We start from the raw sequence: 26,743 nt of genomic DNA, 5'->3' as shown, positions 1-26,743 counted from the left end.
TGTGCCCTGGCTAACTCATCCATCACCGCTCGGATGCAGGCGTTTAGATTCTACCCGTCCCAGCCTGTTTCAAGCGATATCTTTACGACAAAAAGCCCAAAAACAAAAGACATATTGCTGTGCTTTCGACGACGAGGGCGATGAATGTGAGATTATCATGTTTGATTTTGTGAGATTAATTTTGGGGCACATGAGGAATATCTTTGCCCATTCCGACAACATTTCAAAGGTTTATGACAGAATATCTTCAGTCAATATTATGACTGAATAATCCAGCAGAAAATCATGTACATTGAGCTGACACACCATGCCATGAGTGTGTATGTGTCGAAAGTACTGTAATCCATTGTTAGTGATCGCGTATTCATGTCAATTACAGAAATAGATCTGTAACAATTTACTTCATTTGTTTGAAACACAGACATTCGCCAGCAAAGCACATATTATAGCATCAACCAATGTTTTATCATAAGTACGATAAACATAATTATTCCATTGTTCGGGGATCGATGGGTGTGGATTCGGGGGTGGGGTAGAAAAGAATTCGGCTCTACAAGGCCTATAGAGTGACAGTAATTGTACCCTTTGGGAAAACATCCTACTGACCAGATGTCTCCACTCAGAGACAGAGGATCAGAGGAACTACGACAACTAGTCTCTATTGACATCATAATTTACTTCATCTTTCTTTTTATCTCAGTTCTTCCTTCTGTTTGCTATTGTTCTTTTTGGGCTTTTTCTCTTTGAATGTAAACTTTCGGTTTAATACGCGATGTGCAGAGTATATACTCATGTGACCTTTTCTTTAGCGGTTTCATAACTAAAGAGAAAAAAGGGGGGAAAAAGAAGGATTAAGCCCTTGCAAAAACGAGATTTAAAAAAAAATCAGATTACAAACAAACGGCGCAATACTTATCTTTTATTTGTGTGGAAGCAACCAGACCTGTTGAGTATAAAAACCGTTACGTCGCCTTCATTCGATTGATGTTTTACCCCATTTTCCACTTCCTGTCCTAATTTTTCTGGAGACGCATTGGAGTCGAGGATTTGCTTGTCGCTATTTTTGTAATCAATCAAAACACTTACACTTTCAACATCATTTTCTTGCATGAAACTGCAAAACATTGGCGGGATTTCTTTTTTTTTTCTATTGTCGCTCTACAGGAAATGAAACTTATCCCTGACTTTTTAGGGATTCAATATCAAGGATGACAAATTTTAGGAATACATGAATCAGTAATGTTATGTGGAATAAATGATAACTAAAGCTGTGACTCTGTTCTTCGCAGATTTATCTGTCTCTCTATATCTCTCTACCTCTTTTTATCTATCTTTCTATTTATTTATTTATTCATCTATTCATCTATCTATCTATTGTTCTATCGTTCTATCTATCTATCGTTCTATTTATCTATCGTTCTATCTATCTATCTATCTATCTATCTTCATATCTATCTATCTCTCTATCTCTCTATCTATCTATCTATCTATCTATCTATCTATCTATCTATCTATCTATCTATCTAATTAGGCCCTATCTACCTGTGTATGATCTGTTAATAATATCCTAATATCTCTATTTAGCTTTCAATCTGCTTGTCTATCTTGTATCATGTATTCTTTATGGAATCAAGAAACTATTAAATAGATTGAATATATACCTTTGCATCTATTTGATTTGGTCAAACAATGAACCTACATTGTAGCTCCATGGTCAAAGGATTTTACTCCTGTTTTGCCACCTTTAGAAGCTTGGCGTGCAATGCTTCCAAATTACCTCATCATCATCTAGGTGTAATAGTATCTAGTAATAAGTTCACCCATTTATGATACATTTGATAGATATACGAACATAAAACTCATATTGCAGTTAATTCAAGTGATATCAGATGATATAAGAGGAAAACATATAAGAATGTAACTCTCTCATTAATGGTCAACTAAAAGGGACCACAAATTGAGGCAGAGATAGAGATAATTTTTTTAAAGTTCTGAAAAACCTGCCTTCATAATATATGATGACAGCGAAAGGGCTTGTAAATTGAGTTTCCCTCTTGTTTTGGATACATGCACGTCATCATCGCCATTGTTTTCATTATCAGCACACACACACGCCATCAAACATGCATTAATTATACACAAAACGCACGCATACTCACACGAACACTCACGGCACAATGCACTCAGAAAAGCTTTAGGCGTATAGTCACAGAATTCTCTGGAATTGGGCGGAATAAAAAAAATTAACATGATTGAGGTGATTGATGGAGATGAGAATGAACAAGATGAATCAGAAGGGGGTGTAAAAGGGCGTAGTCTTACCAGTCTCAATCTTACCGAACATGGCAGGGAGTTTCCTTTCCGTGAGAAAACGCGAAGGAGGAAGGAGCGTTATTGCATGGGGGAAAGTTATGAAATGCTGACCCATATTGCATAACGTTTGTGAATGAGCTAATTTTAACTCTGTTTTATTTCATTTTCTTTCTTCTTTTTTTTTGGTTGCTGTTACAATATTTCTTTGACACTGTTTGAACAGGAGTGGAGTACTGATTCTTTAAGATTGTGTGAATCCAGGACATGGAATATCACAAGAATGTCTATGAGAACTCAACTTTGATGTTTTTTTTTTTAATCTAACAGGGAATCTTACACAATGATAACGGTTAAAAATCATTGCAGTGATAACGTTAATTGTAACTTTGTCGCCTCACTTCGGTAGGAGACAGAGAGCGAGGAAGTAGTTACATTAAAGTGACAGAGAAGAAAATGTTTGCATCCGTTACGAAGTCCTGCGAACAATATGGGCTGATATTTCGAGTGATGTGCTCCTTAAATGCCTGCTTATGAAAACGAGAGGTATTGACTTTCCTCTTTTTATATCGAAGGCAGGGATTTAGGGACTTGGTATGGTGAAGGAGGGTAATCAAATGAAGACGTTAAACGTGGAGGACTCCCTCACGCGTGGACATGTAATCCTATTAATGGTCAGTCCGTAAGTGCGCCGACGAAGAGGTAGTCACAGATCCCACAAACAATATTGGACGATCAATTGGCTTGAAAGCGACGGGGTCACCATCGGAAGGAGATAGGAAAACAGCGATGACGTAAGGGGCTGGTCTGAAGAAGAGAGGGCGGCGTGGTGTTGTACAATGAACCCGTTTCAATTAGGGGCCCTGTCTCTCTCCACACGTAACAGGGGAGATGCAGCTAGTATTTTTCTGTGCTTTCAAAAGGCGTTGCGTATACGGTTATAATGTTGGTATCCAATCATTGTACTCATCAAAGCCAAAAACGTTAAACGCAACGTAAAGAGGAGAATTTTGAGAACACTTGTCAAGCAAGAGTAGAATGCATCGTCGAACTGGAATAATGATATAATGACATGGCAAAGTATGTGCTAAGCTATGAAAAACGATGTTTACGTGTCATTGCTTGTAGAATACGATGAGCAAAATGCTCACTGATCTCACTTGAGTGGGATCAAGAGGGCCCAGTGGGGATGTAGGGGGAAAACAACAATGAGATTAAGATTAAAAAAAAAGTAAAATATGAATATGAGAAGCAATACAAGAGAAGTAGATTAGGAAGAAGGGATTTAAAGGGGAAGGAGGTGAAGGAAAAAAAAGAGGAGGAGGAGGAGGAGTCGAAAAATGTGAAGTAGAAGAACCAGGAGCAACAGAATGGAGAGAACAAGAGTTAATAAAGCAGTACCTTCCAAACTTATTCTTTCAGAATTGACGAGTAGGATATTTTGGACAGACTCCTTACGTACTCGACATGACCCTTTAGAGAGAAATGTCTTTGCTTTGTTTTCGTGGCGATGCAGTCATTGGCTGCAAGGAAAATGTATAACAGAATATAATATACAAGTATGTATGTGGTATAACATTGGGTCATTTGCAGTATACAATATCTTTTCCCACCCTGAATTTGAGCACTGAAACAGAGCGACAACAGCGCAAGCGGAAAACACACACAAAAAAACCCACAAAAACAAAACAGAACGGAAACCAAACTAAAAAGGCTATGTGAGTATGACTCTGTCACTGGAGACGCCTATCGTTCTGCGAGGAATGGACAAAGAAAAAAAAATGAATGAAGAAAGAAAGAACAAGCTGTCACCCTCTTATTGCTTGATCAGTTTCTTTCTTCTTTTTTCTCAAGTAGACCTTCGTGACTTCATTTCAGTCTGCCAGTCTGCTGGTCTGTCCCCCTTGCCAATAACCACTCTGATATCTGGGTTCCCTCGATCGCAATGGGACCAGCCTACATGACCGGTAATAGGCTAGCTTCTCAATAAGGGTAGTCACGATTTCTTCGTTGATGGCCCCATTGGCCTGTCGCCCTCTTCAAAGTAAACAGCCGAATGAACGTGTACGCACGCAGCCAGGGCTTTGTCCATCTTGAAGTTTGGCGTGTGAAGCACAGCGCCCTCATTTCACGTTGAGCGGTCAGTCAACGAGTGCCCGGCTTACGCATCGGCATTTTCAACGATTGTTCTTTGCGTGCGTATCATACAATACGAGTGTGAAGGAGTGCGATGTTGAACTTCTTCGTGTGTTTCTTTAAATGAATGCATATTCATATCCGAAACTTCACATATTTTCGAAAGCTAAGTCCCTTTGAAAATCTGCCATCATTTTATGTGAATCTGCGGGAATTATGAGTATTGTCAAAGCATAACAACAATGATTCTGTTTTCCTCTCGCTTATGGTGAGAAAAAAAAAAGAGAGAGATAGCTTGAAACCATTCTCTTTAATCCGAAAGGATTTAGGGGAAATTTGAAAGTATGTCAGACGGGATTTCGACATTATGATTGCTTCCAGTTCTCGTATATAAAATGGTTTATTTGCATGTTTCATCAGATTAGTAGCAGCAGCAGTAAAATATCACCCTTCTACACCTCCTCCACCACCTCCTCCACCCCCTCCTCCTCCTCCACGCCGTCATCGTCTTCATCATTATCATTGTCATCATCATCAAAACTTTAAAAGATCACATATTTTGTCCGATTTTTTCAAACTTTCACAAGTAACCACAAAAGAATGTGTTTGTACTATGAAAAAAAAATCCCCTTCAACACCCAAGGTATAATAATATTTATTGTCATTGTTTTTCATTTCCTTCTTATAAGTGATGATGTAAATGGTGGCTGACGTTAGCATGCTGTGGGAGGTTAATGTGTGATCGTACATGTACTACCCCGACAATCGAGAAATTGTGGAAGTCTCGTCGATAGGTGGCGCTGATTCCTTTCCTTTCTCAGTCAGCATCAAACATCTCTTTGGTCAGCATTCATTTTGAGTCTAAACGAGGTCGACACGCGTGTTCACGTATAATGAGATACCGCAGTTTGCTGTTCTCAAGAAAACGGGTAATGGTACAACAACACGTAATGATCTAAGTCTGTTTTTAGTGCTCATATTGAAGTATTTCTAACTTAACATTGATCGATATCTTAAAGCAATAACTATTCTATTTTGAGGAAGTATACAGGTAGAAGATGTTTAATCAGACTTGGTGTGTATAAAAAGACAAAGAAACACTAATGATGCATAAGAAATCATCAATATCAATTATCTTTGTCATATTTTGCATTAGATGGGGAGGCTCAGTGTTTTGCCAATTGCGTCCAAGAAAATGTGGTCATTGCAGTATATTAATTTTGGTTATTTATTTGTCTCTTTGTTCAAGTATATAATAAGCTACTTAAACTTTGCAAACACATTTATTTACTTATTCATGGTTCATTTGTCTATTTATTGTGATATCAATTTTGTTTATTTATTCTATACATGGCACATTGGATCCCTGTAACCTAATGTGACAAAAATCATATTACACTGTCTATTGTATGAACACAAGGTGGCGCTATGCATAAATGCCTTCACCATTAGAAACCTCGACAACTGCAAGTGACACATGAGATTAAACGCCCAAGTTTCCCTTTGAGAGGAAACGTCTCATAGTGATAATACAAAGAAACGTGTATGTTTTTGTGTAAATGTGTGTATGTAGTTATCTCCTGACTATTTCCAAATTAGGTAAAAAAAAAACTTTAATAACAGTGATTCTTATGAAGTCAAGTGAGTCCTCATAATTGTTCAAAATTGATTGCATCACGCCGTAAGTAATACTTATATGGAATACAAGTAGGACAACCACTAGGACCAATTCCTCTTATAATCATAGCCCGAGAAAACTGTCCGTAAATTGATTGTCTTGAATGAGAACTCGTCCTCTGCTCTTAATTTGGTCCGCAGTTACGACTTTTAATTTACCGTAGAGGTGCGGGTATAAGGGCCTTTAAGAATCATTATTCTTTGATAATCATCCCTCAGTCATTGAACCTAAAGACAGGCCCGTAGCCAGGGGGGGGGGGGTGCGTCGGGTGCGTACGCACCCCCCCCCCCCCCAAATTCTGAAAGGTCCACTTTTTCATAATAACGGTTTTTAGCAATTCTCAAGATAACAATCCAAATAAATATAAAGACACATTATATGCTACGTCAATGTGGAAGAGTACGTTTAACAATGTTAAAAATAATTGTACGAAACCCTTTTGTTGTATGAACCATCGGATCGTCCCCATGCACACAAACACAAATATTATGTATCAATTTGTGCGAGCTATTATTATATTGGCACTGCATGCCATGGCCCTTGGCGCGTGTGACCGGTGTTTTTTTTTTTTTTTTTCCACTGGCCGCCCGAGTACGTGCGATTCGTGGATGACATTGAGGTTGACACTTGCATTTTTTCACAGGAACAGAGGTAAGTGGATGAAAATCTAATAGCCTCAAGTTTACATATATGATAAAAATTAAAGAAATTTCCTCGAAATTACTATAATCGAAAACCTGAGACATTTTATATCTACGTCTCACAAAGATATAGTACCTTTAATATCATTAAATCTAAAATGATTATTTGAAAGTTCGGAAATGCTGGAAATATCCTACCACAAGGAGGCAAAATATAAAATTAATAGTTCACATTTACAATTCATTTTGTTTTAAAAATTTTCTTATTTATTTTCGTTTTTGACAAACTCGCATACCAACGGCTGATATACTGTATTAACCGATTCGGGTTCGTTGAGGGCAGCAGACATTTTACGGCACAGGGCGCAGCCATAGTGGGTGTATCAGCCGACCCCCCCCCCCCCCCCCCCCCCTGCTCTCCCCCACCCCGTGGCAACATGTTTATCACGCACTTGTAACAAAGGTTCGCGCACTAAGCAAGCATTCGCGCACTCAGTACGAGACGCCCATTGGCTAAAGCAGTTTTCATTCTGCGCGCTAGGGAGAGGGTTGGGGAGTGGGAAGGTGGGGGGGGGGGGGGGTCGGCTGATACACCCACTATGGCTGCGCCCATGCCAAAAATACACATAGCGCGTCACAGAATCGGTCAATAGTAAAGTGAATGTTTCATCTTCCAAACAGCATCATGATTGAACAATATACCATTTTCCCAAATTTCGGCCTTTTTGATACCCTTTGATTATATACGCTCGTACATCACACTTTCCATCTAATCCGTGAGAAAAAACGACCCCTATTACGCGTTTTCTTTAGCGAGTATGGTCACGGTGTCCACCTTTCAGTTGGAGTTTTCCATCCGAAAGGTGGACACCGTGACCATACTCGCTAAAGAAAACGCGTAATAGGGGTCGTTTTTTCTCACGGATTAGATGGAAAGTGTGATGTACGAGCGTATATAATCAAAGGGTATCAAAAAGGCCGAAATTTGGGAAAATGGTATATTGTTCAATCATGATGAAGTACTTTTTTAGGGTGCAGGAAACATTTAAGGAATACTTGTTTTTAAGGCCAGAAAAAAATCATATGATCATTACTCGTTTAGGGGCCATTTTGAAAGTACATGTATGAGCATGGTGTCCACCTTTTAATTGTCGCTACCCCTCCCGGGACAGTATCAAAGGACCGTTTTGTTAATTAACGCAATCCCCCCTTCCTTTAAAAATCCTGGCTTCAGGCCTGCTAACGCGGGTATACAATAGAAAAAATAAAAGTGAAAACAACACCAGGAAAATCACTATTCTCAATTTTGCGGCGCGCTACGCGCGCAGAGTCTCGAACACAATTAAACTTTGCAACTTCCTGGCAAAATGAGTTTTTACTATTTCCTAGATGAAATACCGTAACGCGATTGCATGCAACAGACAAAAATACAAATTTCCTCGAGACTTTAAAACGTCATTAAAACAGTCAAAATTCACAATTTGCGGCGCGCTTCGCGCGCAAATTCTTATACAACTTTTGTAGTTCGGTCGTCCAAAGAATATATATATATATATATATATATATATATATATATATATATGTATATATATATATATATATATATATATATATATAATTGTGTGTGTGTGTGTGTGTGTGTCATCATTGGTATTACCGAAGGTCCGTTTTTTTAGTGACCGCACCCCCCCCCCCCCCTTGAAAAATCCTGGCTACGGGCCTGAAAGATGTTGTTATAGCTGACATTTCTGTAATCTAATATGTTAAAACAAGTCGCGAACAAAAGTTCATGAAAATAAAATACATGTAATGAGCTCTCTAAACACAGCCACATTGTTGTATCTACTTGTGAGAATTTTGACAACTGGCTGTCGTTTATAATGGAGCTATCGCCCAGCTGTCACACCTGAGTGATTGCTGATTGGTGTCGAAACATCAGTTGTCGATTAGCCATCCTTTGAGAAAGATGATAGCCCATCGTCCAGACTGTCACAGGTATATGCAACAATTGGATGTGTTTACAGAACTCAACTAATTGTGTATTTCACAGTCGTATTCAACTCGACAGTCAGCTGAGGATATGCCACAGTGTTGGGTCCGAACTGTCACATCCGTGTTCCTTGGTTTGTTTTGGAAAAAAAAAATGGGGGAAGATGCGTGGGATAGTCGTCAAAGTTGAACCGTGATTGTCACAATTCACAATGTATTATGCATTTATTCGAATTATGTGATGGTATATCATTACTTATGCTTGCATTGAGCTCATTCATTTTCGTCAACCAATCACAGTTACTTTGTTGCCACTTCTAAAGAGAGAGAGAGAGAGAGAGAGAGAGAGAGAAATAGATGTACATAACTATAGACAGTATCTGGGTAAAATGTTTAGCATTTTGAAAATCAGATCTCAAAGCTTTTGCTCTGTGTTCTCAATTCATTTAGCCCTTCAATCATAACATCCTCCTTGTGTTTTGCTCTCTGTGTCTTCATATCTTATAGTTTACAATAATTTCATATATATTTTTTTCTTTTTTTGGAGGGGGAGGGGGAGGGACTGGAAGGCTGGCGTAAAAGGGAAGTACTCAAGTTGCCTTAAAATCCTATTATATTGAAATGAATTCAGGTGTACAGTGATTGGTAGTAGAACCCAGAATTTGACTTGTCCGTTGACTGCAGCTTTCATATGCGATGCCATCATGCCACCGACAGACAGACAGACAGACAGACAGACACACACACACACACACACACACACACACGCCAAGGTTTAGGTAGCTGCAGACATTTTAGTGGTTTTCAAGAAGCGCTGTCAGGGGTCGTCAAGGGGGAGAGAGGAGGTTTTAAAGCACTTGTCCTTTAAAAGAAGCATGTCACTTCCTGTCTATTCTGTTGTTTTCGTTTTTATGTGTTCATCCCTTGCGTATATTTTGATGACGGTATTGAGGTTACTCTACTTCTGTAATTACTTTCCACATTAACATCTAGTGGGGCGATACACGACTTTGAATCCAGGAGAAGTGAGCCGGATTGGAGTGGGCGATGTTCTTTTTCCCCCAGTCGTCATCGAAAGGAAAAAAAAATGTAGTGCTTATAACATGTGTATCGTTACCAAATGCTTTCTGCTTGAGGGTAAAAAAGACTGTAAATCAGGTTAAACTAGTCCGACGGGTATATGTTGGTAATTCAGGGGAGTAACCAGGTTGGTGTGACTGTGCTCTTCATTAGGATCTGCCCCTGAAGGAAATGAGCCCACACTGTCCCCAATGGCACATGTACATTAGGCAGTAAAATCGCAAAAGCCTGCAATCTGGAATTAGTTTCTTGTACAGTGCTCTTCTCTCCCCCCCCCCCCCCCCCGTTACTCCCCCTCCCCATGTGTGTGTGTGTGTGTGTGTGTGTGTGTTTGTGTAGGTGTGTGTAGGTGTGTGTGCTAGCAGCTAGACGGATGTGACAGTATATACTCCAAAGTTTACGAACTACATAATGATATCGCACATAGCTGTTGGAAGTTTTACCATTAGTCGTACGGAGGGCCTTTTTGTTTTATCATATCATTGTGTTACGTTTTGTTTTGCTGCATGTGTTCAGTTATGTTTTCCTTTGCTTTGGTTTGTTTTCATGGAACGAAGGCACTAGCACACATGATGCAAACGTGTCATCTTGTCGACCCATTTTTGTAAGATCAGTAGAGCTCACGCCGATTTAACGAGTGTTTCTGGAACACAATGTACAAAGTGATGTATACACTTATGATGACACCGGTTTATTTATACCTATTCTTCACTAAATTCTATACCTACCAGTACACACTATGAAGCATACATGTCTTGATATTTGCCCTGTTTTTGTCCGCATCTTCTTCTGCGTGCTTGTCATCATCGATGGTGCTTTTTATCGTCGTCATCGCCGTCGCTTCTATCAAAGTCATTGTCATCAACACGAAAAAAAAAAAATCGTGTCATCATCCACTCGATCACGTCCTTCTATTCTTACACTATTTTCTCCGTTTCTTTCGTTTGATTTCTACAGGGATTAACCCACATGAAGAGGCGCCCTATTGTACACCATTTATTATATTGATATATTCCATTTTGGGACCAGAGAAAATCTGTTTGTGTCGTAGACAGATACACGAGGGAAGTGTGTGTGTGTGTGTGTATGTGTGTGTGTGTGTGTGTGTGTGTGTGTGTGTGTGTGTGTGTATATATGTGTGTTTTGTAGGACGGGGGGGAGGGATGGAGTGTGGTGTCAACCTTAAATGAATGAATGCCCCTCGGAGCAAATCATAATTCCCACCGAATATGTCGTGTTCTAATTACACCGTGAAACAGTTCGACAGGGAATACAATATTCAGATGTAATGCATGAAGGGTAAATTAGAACAAGGATTAGGACAGAGACAAGAGTGAGAGAGAGTGAGAGAGAAAGAGAGAAAGAAAGAAACAGAGATGGAGAAGGAGATGAAGAAAGACAAGGAGAAAAGATGAAGACTGATTTGGGGCAAAACTCGTTAAGACAGTGTTAAGACGTCTCCTGCGAATTGCAGTTTAAAATTACACTGCACTGCTTACTTATCGTCATAATGGGGAGCAAACGTGTCCAAAGCACTTTAAGGAGTGAGATACATGGGGCTAGTATTTAGTGCATACTATAAGGCACGTGACACAGCAACTGAGTGGGGCGAGGTGACCCATACCCAAAAGCCTAATCAAAATGAGCCATCAGAATGTAGAAGAGAGAAAAAAAATAGATAAAAGGGAGAAGATACGCAAGCGTAAATTAACAGGCTATGATATATTCATATACGTATGATCCGTAAAGCCGTTATTCTGATTAAATTGCAAACATTAAGGACAAGAAAGCTGTAAAATAGGGGTAATGGGCCGAGTGATGAAAATGGGATATTTGCTACGAATAAAAGAAAAAATGAGAGTTTGCTAGGTCCTTGTTAAAGTTTCAAAGTCGTAGGTTGTTTTGACATTTGAAAAGTTTAGGTTTCATTAAGAATGCTACTATGTTTGCTATCCTGCACGTTTGTTTCTCTTTGATGATGAAGTTGTTGTTGTTGTTGTTGTTGTTGTTCTTGTTCTTGTTCTTGTTGTAGACCTATTGCCCTCAAATGCCTAATCTATCGCAGGATTCAAGGAATTTAGATTTCAAGGCCACTGTTACGAGAATTGCGTCTATCTGATGGCAGGCTGCCCACTCTGCACAAGGCCGTGTCATTGGAAAGTTTATTGTCTGGAGCTGTCTGTGAGGAAGGTGATAAAACTGACGTCACACTTCCATTCATTCCATTTTGGATGAGGCGGTACGGTACCTGGCTAACAAGGTAAGGGAGTTCAGATCTTCTTCTGATGGCCTTGTGTCTGATCGGCGTCACGAGGGTTTTGAAATGATTTTGAAATTCTTGATGGACAACACCATGGTATTTGTTCGTATGAAAAAAAAAAATTGTTATACATTATATCAGCAAGGGATTGTTCGTATTTGTTCCTTGCGCTTCACAAGTTGGTATATCAGTTTTATAAGATCACCCCATCGGCTATTATGTAGACGGAATGAAGCCATACATTATACTGTGTTGTTCCCCGTGCCTCATTAGGTAGCCTGTCTCAAGCACACACACACGCACACACACACACACACACACACACACACACACACACACACACACACATATACACACACGCACGCACAATGCATGTTATATGCATATACAGGATTAACACAATGTTAAACAAACATACTTTACTAATACTTTTAGAGTCAATCACCGCACACACACACAAACACATACACACACACGCACACACCCACATCCACACACACACACATCCACACACATACACACACACTTAATGTAATAAATGCTTAGAATTAGTTCGACACCGTTTTTAAATCTGTGGATTAATGAGGCCACCTACATCCACACCAACGCCAACAAATAATAGGTTTGTAAAGGACAAAGAAAATAAAATACTGACAAACAGAACACATTTCTTTGGCAAAAACTAGCCATTCGTTTATTGTTTATTGCCGTTGTGGTAAAAATGAAAAAAAAAAAGAAAATGAAAAAAAAAAGAGAACAATTTACAACACACACATCAGGCGGGTTAGACAATCCTTCACACATCATAAAAAATATTTATATGTAAACAACAAGAAAAAAGTGGTTAAGATTCTTGCACGAGAAAGACTAGAAATTGACACAAGCCAGAGCGACATTGCCTCTATTGACCGATTCTGTGACGCGCTTTGTGTATTATCGGCATGGGCAGCGCCATTACTGCGGTGTCCCAGCCGACCCCCCCCCCCCCGCCCCCACCCCTCTCCCTACATTAGCACGCGCACGGAATGAAAAACTGATGCATGGTTGTTTTAGCCAATAGGCGTCTCGTACTGAGTGCGCGAAAGCTTGCTAAATGCGCGAACCTTTGTTACAAGTGCGCGATAAACGTGTTGCCGGGGGGTGGGGGAGAGGGGGGGGGGGGGGGGGGTCGGCTGGGACACCGCGATTTGAGCTAATGGCTGCGCCCAGTGCCACAAATTGTCTACTGCCCTCAACGAACTCGAATCGGTCAATATGAGAATAGAAAGAGAGAGAGAGAGAGAGAGAGACAGACAGACAGACAGACAGACAACAGAGTGAGAAAGGAAAGAAAGAAAGGAAAACGCTCTATCATTATTTTACAAGCTACACTAGGCCTTCATCAAAAGAGACATAGTACTAATTGTACGATCACTTCAGCATTCCTTGTAATGATTACAGATGGGTAGCTAGATTTCAGACATCCACGGGAACACAACATTCTTACAGTGTCATCGTTACAAATTATTTCCTATCAATTAAATACCCTTGCCCAATCACAATCTCGAAATGCCATGAAATGCAATGAATTTATTTTCGGGTTGGAAAAAAACAAACAAAACAACAACAACAAAGAAAACAGCACAGTATAAAAATTGGAGGGGGTTTAAAAACAATGGCCTCTTAGTTCAGACAAGTAGTAGGCGTTGTTCAAGGCTTATTGGTTGGGCTGAAGTGTTAGTATTACCACTAGGTTAGGAGCGCAATGTATATTCAGGGACATGGGATACGAGAAACATACTAAAATAATATGTCGCGTTATCTTGATATATTAAACTTGAGATAAGAGTCGCCAAAATGCCTCTCTATTCTCCTCGTGCAATTATGAAGATTCCCTTCCGAATAGACAGCGAGTCGAATTGTATTGAAAGATTTCACATGCACTTGGCAATAATATAAATACTTCATGTGTGTAACATTGTGCGTTTTTGTGCGTTGACATAATCCATCATAGGTAGCTGTGCGGACACTTCATTACGATAAGCAAATTTAATCAGCAGTGATGAGCTTTAATTCCACACTATTATGATCCTGCTTTGTTTCATCAAGCCCCTCCCCACATGTCGTCATCAGTTCCTGAGGGTTTTTTTTTTCAGATGATGAGAAATAATCATGGTAGTTCGTTTCTTTGATCATGTTTGTTTGTCTGGTTGATGGCTTTTTTAATGTGTCGTATCCTCCGTTTGGTTCCTTTCCTGACTAGCAAGATTAGTCTCCGTTCAAGGGCAATGCAAAAGGTGGAGCTAGTACTGCTAGCAAATCGATATTGATACATGTCCAATATGATGTGCCCCCACCCTATATTGCGATTCCATAAACAAATCAATTTCAATTGTGACCACTGTCATGTCCGCATTAGTCAAGCTGCGTCCTTGATTCATGGTTAAAAGAAAAAGAGCGGGAGGGAGAAAATATTATATATTACACCGAACAAACTTCCCCAGCATTTTGATAATGAACGAGCCCGCTTTCCGCCTTTAAGGCAATAAAAACAGGAGACAAAACGGACAAAACAAACAAAAACAACGAAGGTAATGCCCCGCACAAAATGGAATTGCGACGCCCAGTTCCTTTTGTAGATATTTAACGAGGAAAAAGGAGGCCGCCTGAAAGAGAAGTCTGCTTAGGGTGACCTTTAGGGGTCTCTGCTGTACTTTTATCAAACACGGGTCTGGGGTAAGCGAGTACATTGTACACGGAATAAATGTGGATTGATCAGCTAGATGGAGCACGCCCTCCCTTGAGACGTTGCGTTATGGTGGCCATCGATTTTGATGCGTGTGGATGTGGCTATCGTGTAACCTCATAATCATCGTACAGCACTGATTCGCATAGGTAATTTTCTAATGAGTTTTATATCGGTTGACACACTTAATACCTTGTGCAGTGACATGTACACACACATACACACACATACATACTACTTGATGAACACCGGAGCATGCACGAGACAATTACCTGTTTGAATAGAATTATTTTCGTCAGACATGGGTAAGTTTTCTTAAAATGAGTGTCGATCAATGCATGAATAAATGATTGCCAGTAATTAGAACGCACGACCTCGTAATTGTAATTGATATCAATGTAACAGCAAGTTGTATTCACTATTCAAGTTTACGGAGTGTTTGATTCAACTTACTTTGAATACGAATGCACGAAAGAAACCATTCATTTATTCCTTCTAATACCATGAATACCCCTCTATTGATTCGTGGGTCTACTTTATATTATGTACTTTCAATCAAGCTTATGCAAGATTGTGCAAGGAATCAAGACGTACTGCGGATAGATCATTAAAAAAATGAAAGCAGAACACTTTATAAACGTCGATACATACAATGACAGTTGATACACAAGCACAACTGCTTGTGAAAAGGAAAATAAAAAAACAAAATAACTGCAGCCTCTGACATGGAAATCGCATGGAACACAGCTAGTAAAGCACGTCGTTTAGCAAACGCAATAACGGAAGCACGTGATTTCGAATTCTTTTTTGTTTAATTAGCCAATGAATGGGAATGACGAAATTCGTCATGATGCTTTGAATACACACAAATGAAACATTCGGGAGTAATCGCCCCCCCCCCCCCCCCCCCACCACACCTCAGGCTAAATCGCAACGAATGTTTAGTATGTCCGACATGCGACTCGAAAGCATTCTTAACCGCTACTGTTTGTTTAGACTTGGTATTATTTCTTTGCTTGTTGTTTTGTTCAGTCTCCATGGCATACTCAGTATAAACATTGACTTAGCAACCTTTCAAGCAAGCAGTTCAAGAGGTTAGAAAGCGAAAATAAATATTAAAGTTGACGAAAAGTGTCTATTTAAAATACACACGCCACCACTGTACAACAGGAAACGAGATTCGAACTGTTATAAACCGATGTCATGGTCGGGAAATGATTATCCAAACTCGACTCGCCTTTCATAATGAACCTTTCGTGTAATGAGTTCGACATGCAGCCTGCATCGTATGTGCACAGAAAGTAGACTGGCGGATCCAGTCGTTAGTATTAAATCGCAATCATCGTTAATAGCATGTGTTCGTGAATATTTTTTCGGAAAGTTAAACTTGTCTGTCTTGCATTAAGGCTATCACTCTAAGCACCCACTCATTTCTCGTCAGTCAGCACCGTTTCCCACAAATGTACATTAAGCAGGTTTTTAGCTCATTTTCAGTTCTGCATATTGGATTGCTTTCTGACCAACTTGCAGCCGACATAATATCAACTCTTGAAGGTGAATAAAACCCAAATACACATGTTATGAAAGTTTCGGTGTCATCACTGCTAGATGAGAAGACTACTACAGTTCAAGACGTCATGCATGTACAAGATGTATTATAAAGAAAGTAGATAATTATTCCAGAGAATTACATTTTATATGAAAAGTACACTTTCCCTCTGCTTGTTACTGACATAAAAATGTAAGGGGTAATTATTACCCTCCCTCCTCCTTTCTAAAAAAGTAAGTCATGTGCTCTTCCATTATGCTAGAAAAGTGAAATATGTTGAGTTTCTTTATACATGTATGTTCTTTCATATCGTTGAATAGGGATCTCATCCAGCGATGGCGGCACCGAAACTTTAAAGTCATAACTTTTCAAGGTATTATCTTATTTTCCTCAAACTTTGCTGATGTGTTCTACCAATATTTCTGCATGCCCTCAATCCACATACATTATACATTGGGGTTTCATTCACCTTTAACGAATCATAAATGTTCATGCGATAAGTAAAGCCACGCACATAGTAGTGCACGATAAACGCTTCAATTGTATCCCGTGATACCTGGCGAATAAACGGGGACGTTCTCTTAAGACATAGGTCCCACTGAATTGGAAGCAATACTAACCTTGCTCATCCAAGAAATGAAAACGTTTGTCGATTGTGGTACGGAAGAAAACGATTTTTTTAAACATGTATTTTTGTTTTAGGGTGTTTATTCTTTCCTTTTTCTAATTCATCTTTATTTCTGAGTTATATTCATGAGATTAGTTTGTACATGGCAAAAACCCATTGAAGTTCTCGTCATATCCAGTATATTAACTCATGAAGTAAAAGATTGCGGAGGGTATTCAAACCACTTGTGTTCATCTGGAAGACTGCGCATGAGCGAAATGGGTAGTACATTTGTTTGACCTTTGCAACTTCGTTAGTAGCCTCGTGATCAAAAATTAATCAAGATAAAATCAAACACCTATGAAAAAAAATAAGTCGATATTTTTACCAAATCACACTTCATAATCTAGATGGACTAATTGATAAAAAAAAAACGTATTACACTGCATTATTACACTAGGTGGAATCTCTACCTGTCTCGCACTATACCTATCACGAGAAAAAAAAAAAGGAAACAGAAAACACACGTAAATTCATATCACTGTTTGAATTTCACATTTTTCTTTCACAAGAGACCACATGATAGCTGAAAGCAGATTTGTGGATGTTTATGCGATGCAGCGATTTGCATTTCTTCCATAGAATTAGGAATCCATTACGAATACACGAATTTGGTTCTGCAAATCAAATTTGCATGTGCATACGAGATAATACTCTATTTCATTCCATTTGACTTCGACCTAAAGATCTTACACTAAATTATATATCACTTCAAACAACTTTATTCGAACTCCTGTAAGTTTGCTGACGGACAATTATTGATATGGACAAAGCAAATCAAGATTTAGCTTTGAAAGGCAGATATCAGAGTCTTTAGTGCCAAAACTCAAATCAGGATAATCTTGAACCATATCTAATTCTAAATACAACCAGGGTGAATGCAAATCAAATACGTCTGTAAATGACAGATTTATATATTTCAGGAATAGAGGGCTGACGTAACAGGTGACGAAAGTGGATCGCTATTAAACCCGTAATTTTGTCTTCCTCTTTAGGATACAAAGATCGTCATTATAAGATTCTCATTTCTAAGATACTCAAGTTTACACCCTAACCTTCACCTGCTGTTTTTAAAATGAGATTATTTCTTGACGAGCCAATATGCTACTAGTTTTTTCAACTTTTGAAGCCCTCTTGGCAGTCATTTCGAGTAGACAGTTGAGGGAAGTACTATCAATCTTACGTATAATTAGCACCCAATGTCACTAGAGCGATTACGAGCTTGATTCAGTGGTATATATTGATATATACACATATATATGGGGAAAGGGAGAATAAAATCGTTACTGGTTTGGTCGGCTTATTCCCTAAACTGCATACAAATCATTGAATTTAGTATACACTTGTATACCATACGTTTTCCAGAAGACAACACCTCGAATAAATAATCTTGCATAATATACACTTTCCACATTAAATATAAAATCGTATCAAAAATACATCTGTGAAATTCTTCGTAAATTCAGCTGAATTTTTTCGCTTTAAAAAAATGTACATAGCTCTTTCCTCACGAGTTAATCTGTTCACAGACGGTGTTCAGCGCCAGCTGAAGCGACCGACGTCCAGTGATCTAACTTGAAATATTGTCTCGTTCTTCCTCTCTCAAATATAAATATGAATAGTTTTATGTGATAGGGGAGCCTTTAGATACCAAGGACTTTTGTCTTGAAAGCAGTCTTCGAAGTAATTTCACAGTTGTTTGAAACCTGTTTTTTAGACATTTCACAATAAACATAGAGAGCACTGTAGAAATGAACAAGACATCGTTACACTCATGCATGCAGCCTTCATCACGTGTTTGAATTGTCGGGGTCGAGTCTTTTGTATTGCGCTAGTCTATGCCCGACGTTGCGCTCTGGATAGGGGAGTTCCTGCTGCCTCAGGGGTCCCGCTCACACCCCAGGGGTGTCCTCGACGGCGGCGTCCGACACCACTCTGAGTACCCGGGAGTACCGGGATTGGAAGGAGACGCGGACCCGCTGCCTTCCGGAGGAGCTGGTGGCGGCGCATTCCTACACTCATTCTCGCTCTTCAGGTTCGTCTCATGGTGGTTGTTCTTCCTCTCTCGTTTTTATTCGAGTCTATTTTGCCGTTGCCTAGGTGGGTGAGAAGCGTGGTTGTCGTGCTGTACTGCAGAGTTCTCTCCGTAGGAATCTCTGTCGACACAGTAACCGCTTAAATGCATTGCGAAATTCGCGGTTGGTAGCATAAATAAGAGGATTTAAACAGCTGTTGATATATCCCAACCATAGCACCACGGTCCACACGCCGGCCGACACGCAGTTGGCACAGAACGGCACTATACAATTGACGACGAAAAATGGCAGCCAGCAGCAGATAAACACACCCAGGATCGTTCCCAGTGTCTTGGCAGCTTTGTGCTCGCCGCGCTGGTTGCTGTCCATGGGGGTGTTATGAGCTCGAATGCTCTTCTCCTGCCGATGAGCCTCGCGATAAATCCTCATATAAATTGCCAGCATGATCGCAGACGGGATGTAAAAACTTATGCAAGAGCTGATGACCGCGTAATAGGCGTTGAGGACGAATTCACACTGGGGTACCTCATTCAGTAGTGGATTAGACTGGCCCGCTATGGTGTAGATGTCACTGAATACTGGTATGAATGAAAGAAGGGCAGACACGATCCAGGCTACAGCGATCATAATCAGCGCTCGCTTTTTGGTCATCTTCTCTTGATACTCAAAAGGCTTCGTGATAGCCCAGTAGCGGTCCACGGCTATCACGCACAGGTTCAGAATAGACGCCGTAGACATCATGATGTCAAGGGCGGAATGGACTTTACAGAAGACACCGAATGGCCAGTAGCCGAGAGTGTAATACACGGCGTTCCAAGCCATTACGAGGCACGCCACCAGAACATCCGACACGGCTAAAGACACGATAAACCAACTCGTCTGCTTAACACGCAGACGCCGCCAGGACATAACAGCCGCAATGACGAGGATGTTGCCAAAACGCCGTTGCCAGTGTCACCACGGCCAGGGCCACACCTGCCCCGATGTTAGTGGTAACTTGGGAGTTGAGCTCCGTCTCATTTGTGGAGTCGTTGGCGAAATCGTAAGAAGACCCGTAGGACGCCGTCGCGGCGTCCGAAGTGAAGTCGTCCATGATGTAGGCACTTCGCGAGACGTGGAACTCAAGGCCGCGCTCTACCATCACAAGCCAATGCTGAACTCATCCGCGGTTTTTCACCAGGAACAGACGCTTCGGCTGGTCCCAGTCATTCTCCTGGTTTCCTTTGAGAGGACGATGTTTCGAGCTGCGTTCTAGGTGGAGAGTGAACCGTAACCCACTTGGAGAGAGCGTTTCTATAATACTTTACTTGTCTCCTTTTAGCACGGATGCTCAGCTGCCATGCAAGCCATTCGCGAATTCATCCAGCAGAAACCTCGCTCAATGAACTCGAAAAGCGCAGGTTGATACCACCATGTAATCGACACGCTATTCCAACCGGTGGAGGACTACTTGAAGAGTGTTGTTGACCGTTTCATAAGTCCTCTAGGGCTCTTCTCATGGATTCGCCGGCGAGAGCGAGTCGGTATCCAACCAGCGGCCTATGGGCACGGCGAAAAAAGAGAATGAGAGAGAAACAAGACATGGTTAGTTGAAATCTGTCGTGAAATTTTAAACCAGAACGAGAAGGGGCGGAAAGGAAATAGAAGCCGCCTCGGTTCCTAGCGGCTACAGGTAAGAGTGCGAAGTGTAACCGATGCGGCCTCGGCATGTTCAAATTTACATCTGTCTTCGCCTCCCTCTTTAAAGACAAACTCTTTTTTTTAAGAGTATCGTTCATCTTCACATTTAGAAAGAAAAACACGACAAAGCATGTAAGATAATAAACACATCATGGTCAAACAACCCCTCCCCAAACAATAAACCTGTGAGATTAAGAAATGGTATTGCAACTGTTCTTGGAAAGTTTTCCATTCATGCTTCAATATGGTGCTGCTACTGCTCTGTCAACTCTTAGATTTGAAATCATTTAGATAATTATTCATTGTTCATGGGTTATGTTAAACAACACGAAGTCTTTTATCAAGCTAGTCACTGTCACATAAAACAATATGTACCCTGAAGAAGACACTGATTACGTCGCTCAATATCTTCTCCGCTCAGCTTGTTTCTTTCTATTTTCCTTTACTGTCTCGGATGAAACGGATAATCTTGTAAAAGAGGGGGAAAAAAGAACAAAATGTCTTCTTCTCGTCGTGACTGCATTTCACCGCCTCCATCGCCATCAACCATGCCCATAGTCTCTTATGGAATCCCTCCTGAAAACGCGGCTCTTTCGGGTACCCCCGGCTGGTAATGTTGGGGAAGGGAAAGATGACTGGGGGAAGCCTTCTCGAATTCTGTTTGGCTAAGCAATGCTATAAACACGAGGACGCCTTAGGCCTATTCATATAACCTTCTTTCTTAGTCTCTTCCGCACTGGCCCGCTTTGATCAGCCTCGTTTTTCCGGAACAGGAGCGTTCATTAGAATGACGCGCCCCAAATTGGATTGAGAGAAATTTTGAGGGAAGCCAATCTTTCCCTGGCAGTTTTACAATCACACAAGAAAATGCGCATCGTCTTATTACTGTTAGCTTTAACTTTCCGCGCCCCCTTGATTAATGCAATTTTGTGAGAATATGACACACTCGAATTTGCCTTTAACCTGTCTCTCTGCAGACCGGAAGCACCCACAATTTATGGTAAGCGGCATTAAATTCTAGATAACTTACAACATGTTTGCGGTAAACTGTTATCGAAATCAAGTATTTATACATTCACGCTAAGTAATTACGAATAATAACTGGTTTATTTCAGTATGAATTTCTTACTTCTTTTTTTAAATGTAGATTAAGATTGTAAATATTTCGCCGTGTTGGATAGTATTAATACATCTAATCATCCCCCAAATTTTTTGCACAACCCCCTCCCCCCCTAAAAAAAGAAAATGGTTAAAAAAACGGTTGCCTTGATTAAAGGCAGAGGTAAATACAGGCGAATACAGGACACTTTACAGATTGTCATACTGGGAGAAAGAGCGACTGGAAGTCTCGACCGCCCACCATTAAGACAATCCGAGACTGCCGTCGGTCAGTTACCTATCTCCTGATTAAAACGTTATTGAATTTCAGCTAGAAGGAAAGTTGGGGCACAGATTAAAGCAACAAACACACACACTCAAATATATACATAGGCTAAACAATAGTGTTGATAATCAAGATTCCACAATCTTGGTTAGTTAATCTTGTATAAAGTTAAGGACTTTCATGGAGTGGGGTACAGGAGGGCGACCTAAGGTGAATTAGTTTCCCCTCAAACAAGCAAGAGTGCATTACAAGTCATTTATTCTGCACAGCTCCACGTGCCTTTTCCACGACGCCCAGAAGAGGACGCTATCGCACAAATTAATTATCCCACCAAATGGTAGGCACACTAAGCTACAGTACGTACAGAATTGTGCGGAGTTCATAGGTGTGAGGTGGTTGTACAAAGGCTTTGCATCAATTTATTGTGACAAAGAGAAGGGTATTACGGATTAAACATGGAAATTAATGTCTGACAAAGGTGATCTAGTATCTTTCAGATTTGATTTTAAGTACAAAATGTACAAAATTTCAGCTTAATTGTGCACGCACATGTCAAGTTCTCAAACTTTACAATAAGACTTAGGGTCCTCCGCTTGAACTAGTTTAAAGTAAAATGTTCAAAACAATATGTTGGGTAGATTAACGTGGGAATGATTTGGCAATTAAATTCTTTAAGGATTTCTCCTTATATAGGATTGATAGAACTTCTGATGTTTGACTCGTGACATGATAGAACCACAACGAAGAGAGAGAAAAAAAATGCCCTCTTGAATTTATCATTCGTGGAAATCTGTGGAGACATCCTCTGAAGCGTAGTCGAGCGCAGACGTGAAAGCAATACGCCACTCGAAAGAGAAATCCAATAAACGTGATGGGTCAAGACTGTACTGACCATTCAATTATGATAAACTAATTGTCCATCTGGCCTCCGATTCGGATTATGAGGGAGTCCCGTTAGGGCGAAGTTAATGAAAGACAGGATTAGCGCCAGACCAGGAGCTATAACTCTATTCAGTCAAGGTAATCTAAAGATAAATACATCGCCTGAAACGAATAGATTATTCTTACTTTTCACTTGCTAAACCTGTTAAAGTACCGGTATTATTCAGCTGACGGCTATAAATCACATTTAGGTCAGTCGAAGAAATTAATATATATTATATATATATATATATATATATATATATATATATATATATATATATATATCGGGTTATAATTATGTTTGCAGTGTGTGTGTGTTTGTGTGTGTCTGGCAGTTAAATGTGTGTGTGTGTGTGTGTGTGTGTGTGTGTGTGTGTGTGTGTGTGTGTGAGTGGATGTCGGAACCACGGGGGTTAAAGACGAGGTTCCTGGCATGCAAGTCCGCCACGTGAACCCGATCTCCCGCCGTCAGCCCCAAATTACTCACGGGGCTTGTTCGGGGAAGGGAATGTCGGGTTGGAATGCTCCCCCTTGTTTACCAACACGCCATGACGTCAGCAATGCGTACGCCGGCCGCGCCAAACAAAAGTCATGAAACCTCGACTCCCGGGCCTAATTCTCCCCCTGATGGCCTTAAACGAGTTTCGATCAAAGAATATCAAGCATGATGAGTGATTTAATCGATTCCCGCTCCCTTTCACTCCGCCATTACCTGTCATAAATGTTAAGAGGAAATGCATGCACATCGTTACGTCACAGAGTCGCCATCGTGAGGTGAGTGCCACGACATAATCTATTACTGGCTGATTCGACTTGAATGACAGGCAGTAGAAAATTTGAAAGCAACCACGCACGAGATAAATAAGTAATTTTAAAAGGAACACGAACTATCGACTCTGAGGCCAGAGTTTCAGCCATACTCTCGCTCCTAACAATTAATTTTTCTCTATCGCCTTTACGATAGCCACTCTTGTTTCTATTTTTCTTCCCTGACACTAGCTACTAGTATTTGAACTAAAATCAATGGTAAGTATTGTTAAGTATACAAAATGTGAACAATAGTTATAATAAAAATGTTTCTAGACTAAAACGTCTACAGTTATGGTTTAGTGGGGGGGGGGATAATGATATCGCCTTATATTTTAGGCCTTATTACAAAATTTCAGTATGGTAGGATGGTTTGTGATGCAACTGACCTGCACAGTTACATGCATCAAATGTGATATCTCGAACATTATTCAAATGATTGCTCCCATTGGTAAACGGTACCTTTAAAGTACAATATAATGACACATTGAGTATTGAATATTGACATCAAAATGGCGGAACACTGTCAAGGTAAAGTGGTTTCCCTGATATCAACCGTGAGGACTCTATCAGTGGCAGTGGGTTCAGTAATGATCTGCGTCATCTTTCCTGAGTTCACCTACGTCGAGTATTCAACGTCACTTTCGTTAATTAACACAGACATGACACGGGCTTTTAATTATCAATCTGCGATTCGCAGCCCCTTCTTCCTCCCAACTCCCTCTTAATGCCCCCTCTTTCTTTCTCTCTCTCTCTTTCTCTCTCTCTCTCTTCTGATGCATTCTTACTATAATGTGAACTCACACACACACACACACACACACACACCCAGACACACAGACCCACATATCTGTATAACTGGACACACTATAGCTTTTGATAACAGTTTAGAACGGAAATCCTCCTCGTGCGTAAATATGTCAAGCTTGCGACGACAGGTACAACAACAACAAAGAAGATAAGAAAATATCCCACAAAAAAAACCCCTGATTATTGGGCGTGTCGAAGACGATCTGCTGGAGATGTTGAAGAACACAAGTTGCAGGGAGATAAAAAGACTTGTAGTCTGTATGGGTAGGGACTATAGCGAGTGTTTCTGTGAAAGAGAGAGAGGATATGAATCTTCCTATTTATCTACCATATAAATTGTGTGTGTGTGTGTGTGTGTGTGTGTGTGTGTGTGTGCGAGGGCGCGTGCGTGCGTGTGTGTGAAAAGGAGAGGAAAAAGAAAAGAGAGAGCGGGAGAAGATCTATCTCTTTATACGGGTATCTATAGATCTATCTGTGTATACATACATACATTAATGTGTGTGTGGGATGTTTGTGTGTGTACGTGTGCGTGTGAGTGTGTGCGGAGAAAGATAAGGAGTATAAAAAGACAGAAAGAAGGAGCGGAACAGACAAAAACAAACTGAATTGCAATGAGGGTCTTTAAGAAGGAAGAGGGAAAATAGTTATATGATGGAGTTTACAAAACACACTCCTCTGCTTTCAATTTGAGTTGATTTAATCAGAATTATGTTTTCATGATTCATTGACTACATCATTGTTAACTGCGTCGCTCCTCTAGAAATTTGCAGTGAAAGAGATTTACATAATGACACGGTATTTTAGCTTTCATGTGACATTCAAATCGCATAAGATGAGATGGGCCTTTTATGTGATTTACCTAAAGAGTCGTTCCAAGATAAAATGTTCTTTTAATCAGGATTATGTTTTCAGGGTTGATTGATCGCAACATTAAACAAAGTTGCTCGGTAGAAGTTAACAGGGAAGAGATTTACATAATGACAAGGTACAATGTAACGTAGCTTTTAAGGGACATACAAATCGCACATGATGGGATGGGACATAATACTTAAAGAGGCGTTGCGAGATAACATTTTCACATTTGTTCCGATTCACAGAGCTGTTTCATAATCTAGGAGGCTATGAGCATGATGGGTTACACATTATAAAGGAAACATTATTAGAAGTGCGTCAACGATAGGCACCCGTATTTACGCTGTCATCAACAGCTTTGTGACGATTGAACGGTGAGACTAGTCTACAGCCAGCTTTGTTTGGTGACTGGAACGAAAACTTGCGAATACAGCTCCACCAACTATGCGAGATCATGATATCAAACGCACACAAGCAGGAGAACGACTAAAAAAAAAAAAAAAAAAAAATCCAACAGCAATAACAAAAAGCAGCGCTTGGAAGTGATGTGTTATACGACAATATCTCCTTTCATAGTGAAAGGACCGAGAACCCCAAAGATGGCACATGTAGAGCTCTAACCTAGCCGATCACTGCTGCTCAGGGAATGCCGACAACTGTTTTATTTATGACTGTTTGACAGAGAGTACAAATTGAAGCGACGACCGGCTTACATCCCGGGGGAAATCAAAAGTCTCTGCGTATAATAAACCGACTACGATCAACTCAACGCGATCGAATCACAAACAATTATGATTTCTCTATGCTTCCTACCCGACCCCCCCCCCCCACATCTCTATCTTTCCCTCTCCGTCTGCCTCTCCCTCTCTCTCTTTCTCTCTTAATGGACAAATCTCCCACTACAAATCTTCCCTATAATCACTACCACTGCAATTCCAAAACCATGTTGTGATGGTTTGGGGTATGAGAAGATACGGATACATGCCCTGTAAAGTATGTCAGACAACAGAAATATAGTTATATAAAATCATGATTAAATATTGAACGATGAGGCCACAAAAATATTGACTCTCTTTTTCTGGGAATATCTAAGTCTTGGCTATGAGTAGGATTAGTCATGCTATTAATATTTCAGTGACATAAAAATGCTTTTTGAACGTTTGCGGCTCTTCAGAAACTTCATTTTAATTTGATCCAAAGGTATTAAAGAAATGA

General features: G+C 40.3%; 1 protein-coding gene across 1 annotated transcript; it reads right to left on the bottom strand.

Annotated features, from left to right (window-relative positions):
* Window positions 1-18,825: 18,825 nt before the first annotated feature.
* Window positions 18,826-20,544, bottom strand: LOC139708735 (D(1) dopamine receptor-like). Its single transcript, XM_071620668.1, is given in 5 exon segments — window positions 18,826-18,980; window positions 18,983-19,099; window positions 19,102-19,182; window positions 19,185-20,010; window positions 20,012-20,544. Coding segments are annotated over 5 exon segments (1,380 nt in total). The 5' UTR covers window positions 20,213-20,544.
* Window positions 20,545-26,743: the final 6,199 nt, after the last annotated feature.

This window comes from Diadema antillarum, unplaced genomic scaffold, assembly GCF_040938485.1.
Source record: "Diadema antillarum isolate AM-2024a unplaced genomic scaffold, OU_Dant_1.0 seq00001370_RagTag, whole genome shotgun sequence".
Classification (NCBI taxonomy): Eukaryota; Metazoa; Echinodermata; class Echinoidea; order Diadematoida; family Diadematidae; genus Diadema; species Diadema antillarum.
This window is presented reverse-complemented; position numbering and strand designations above follow the sequence as displayed.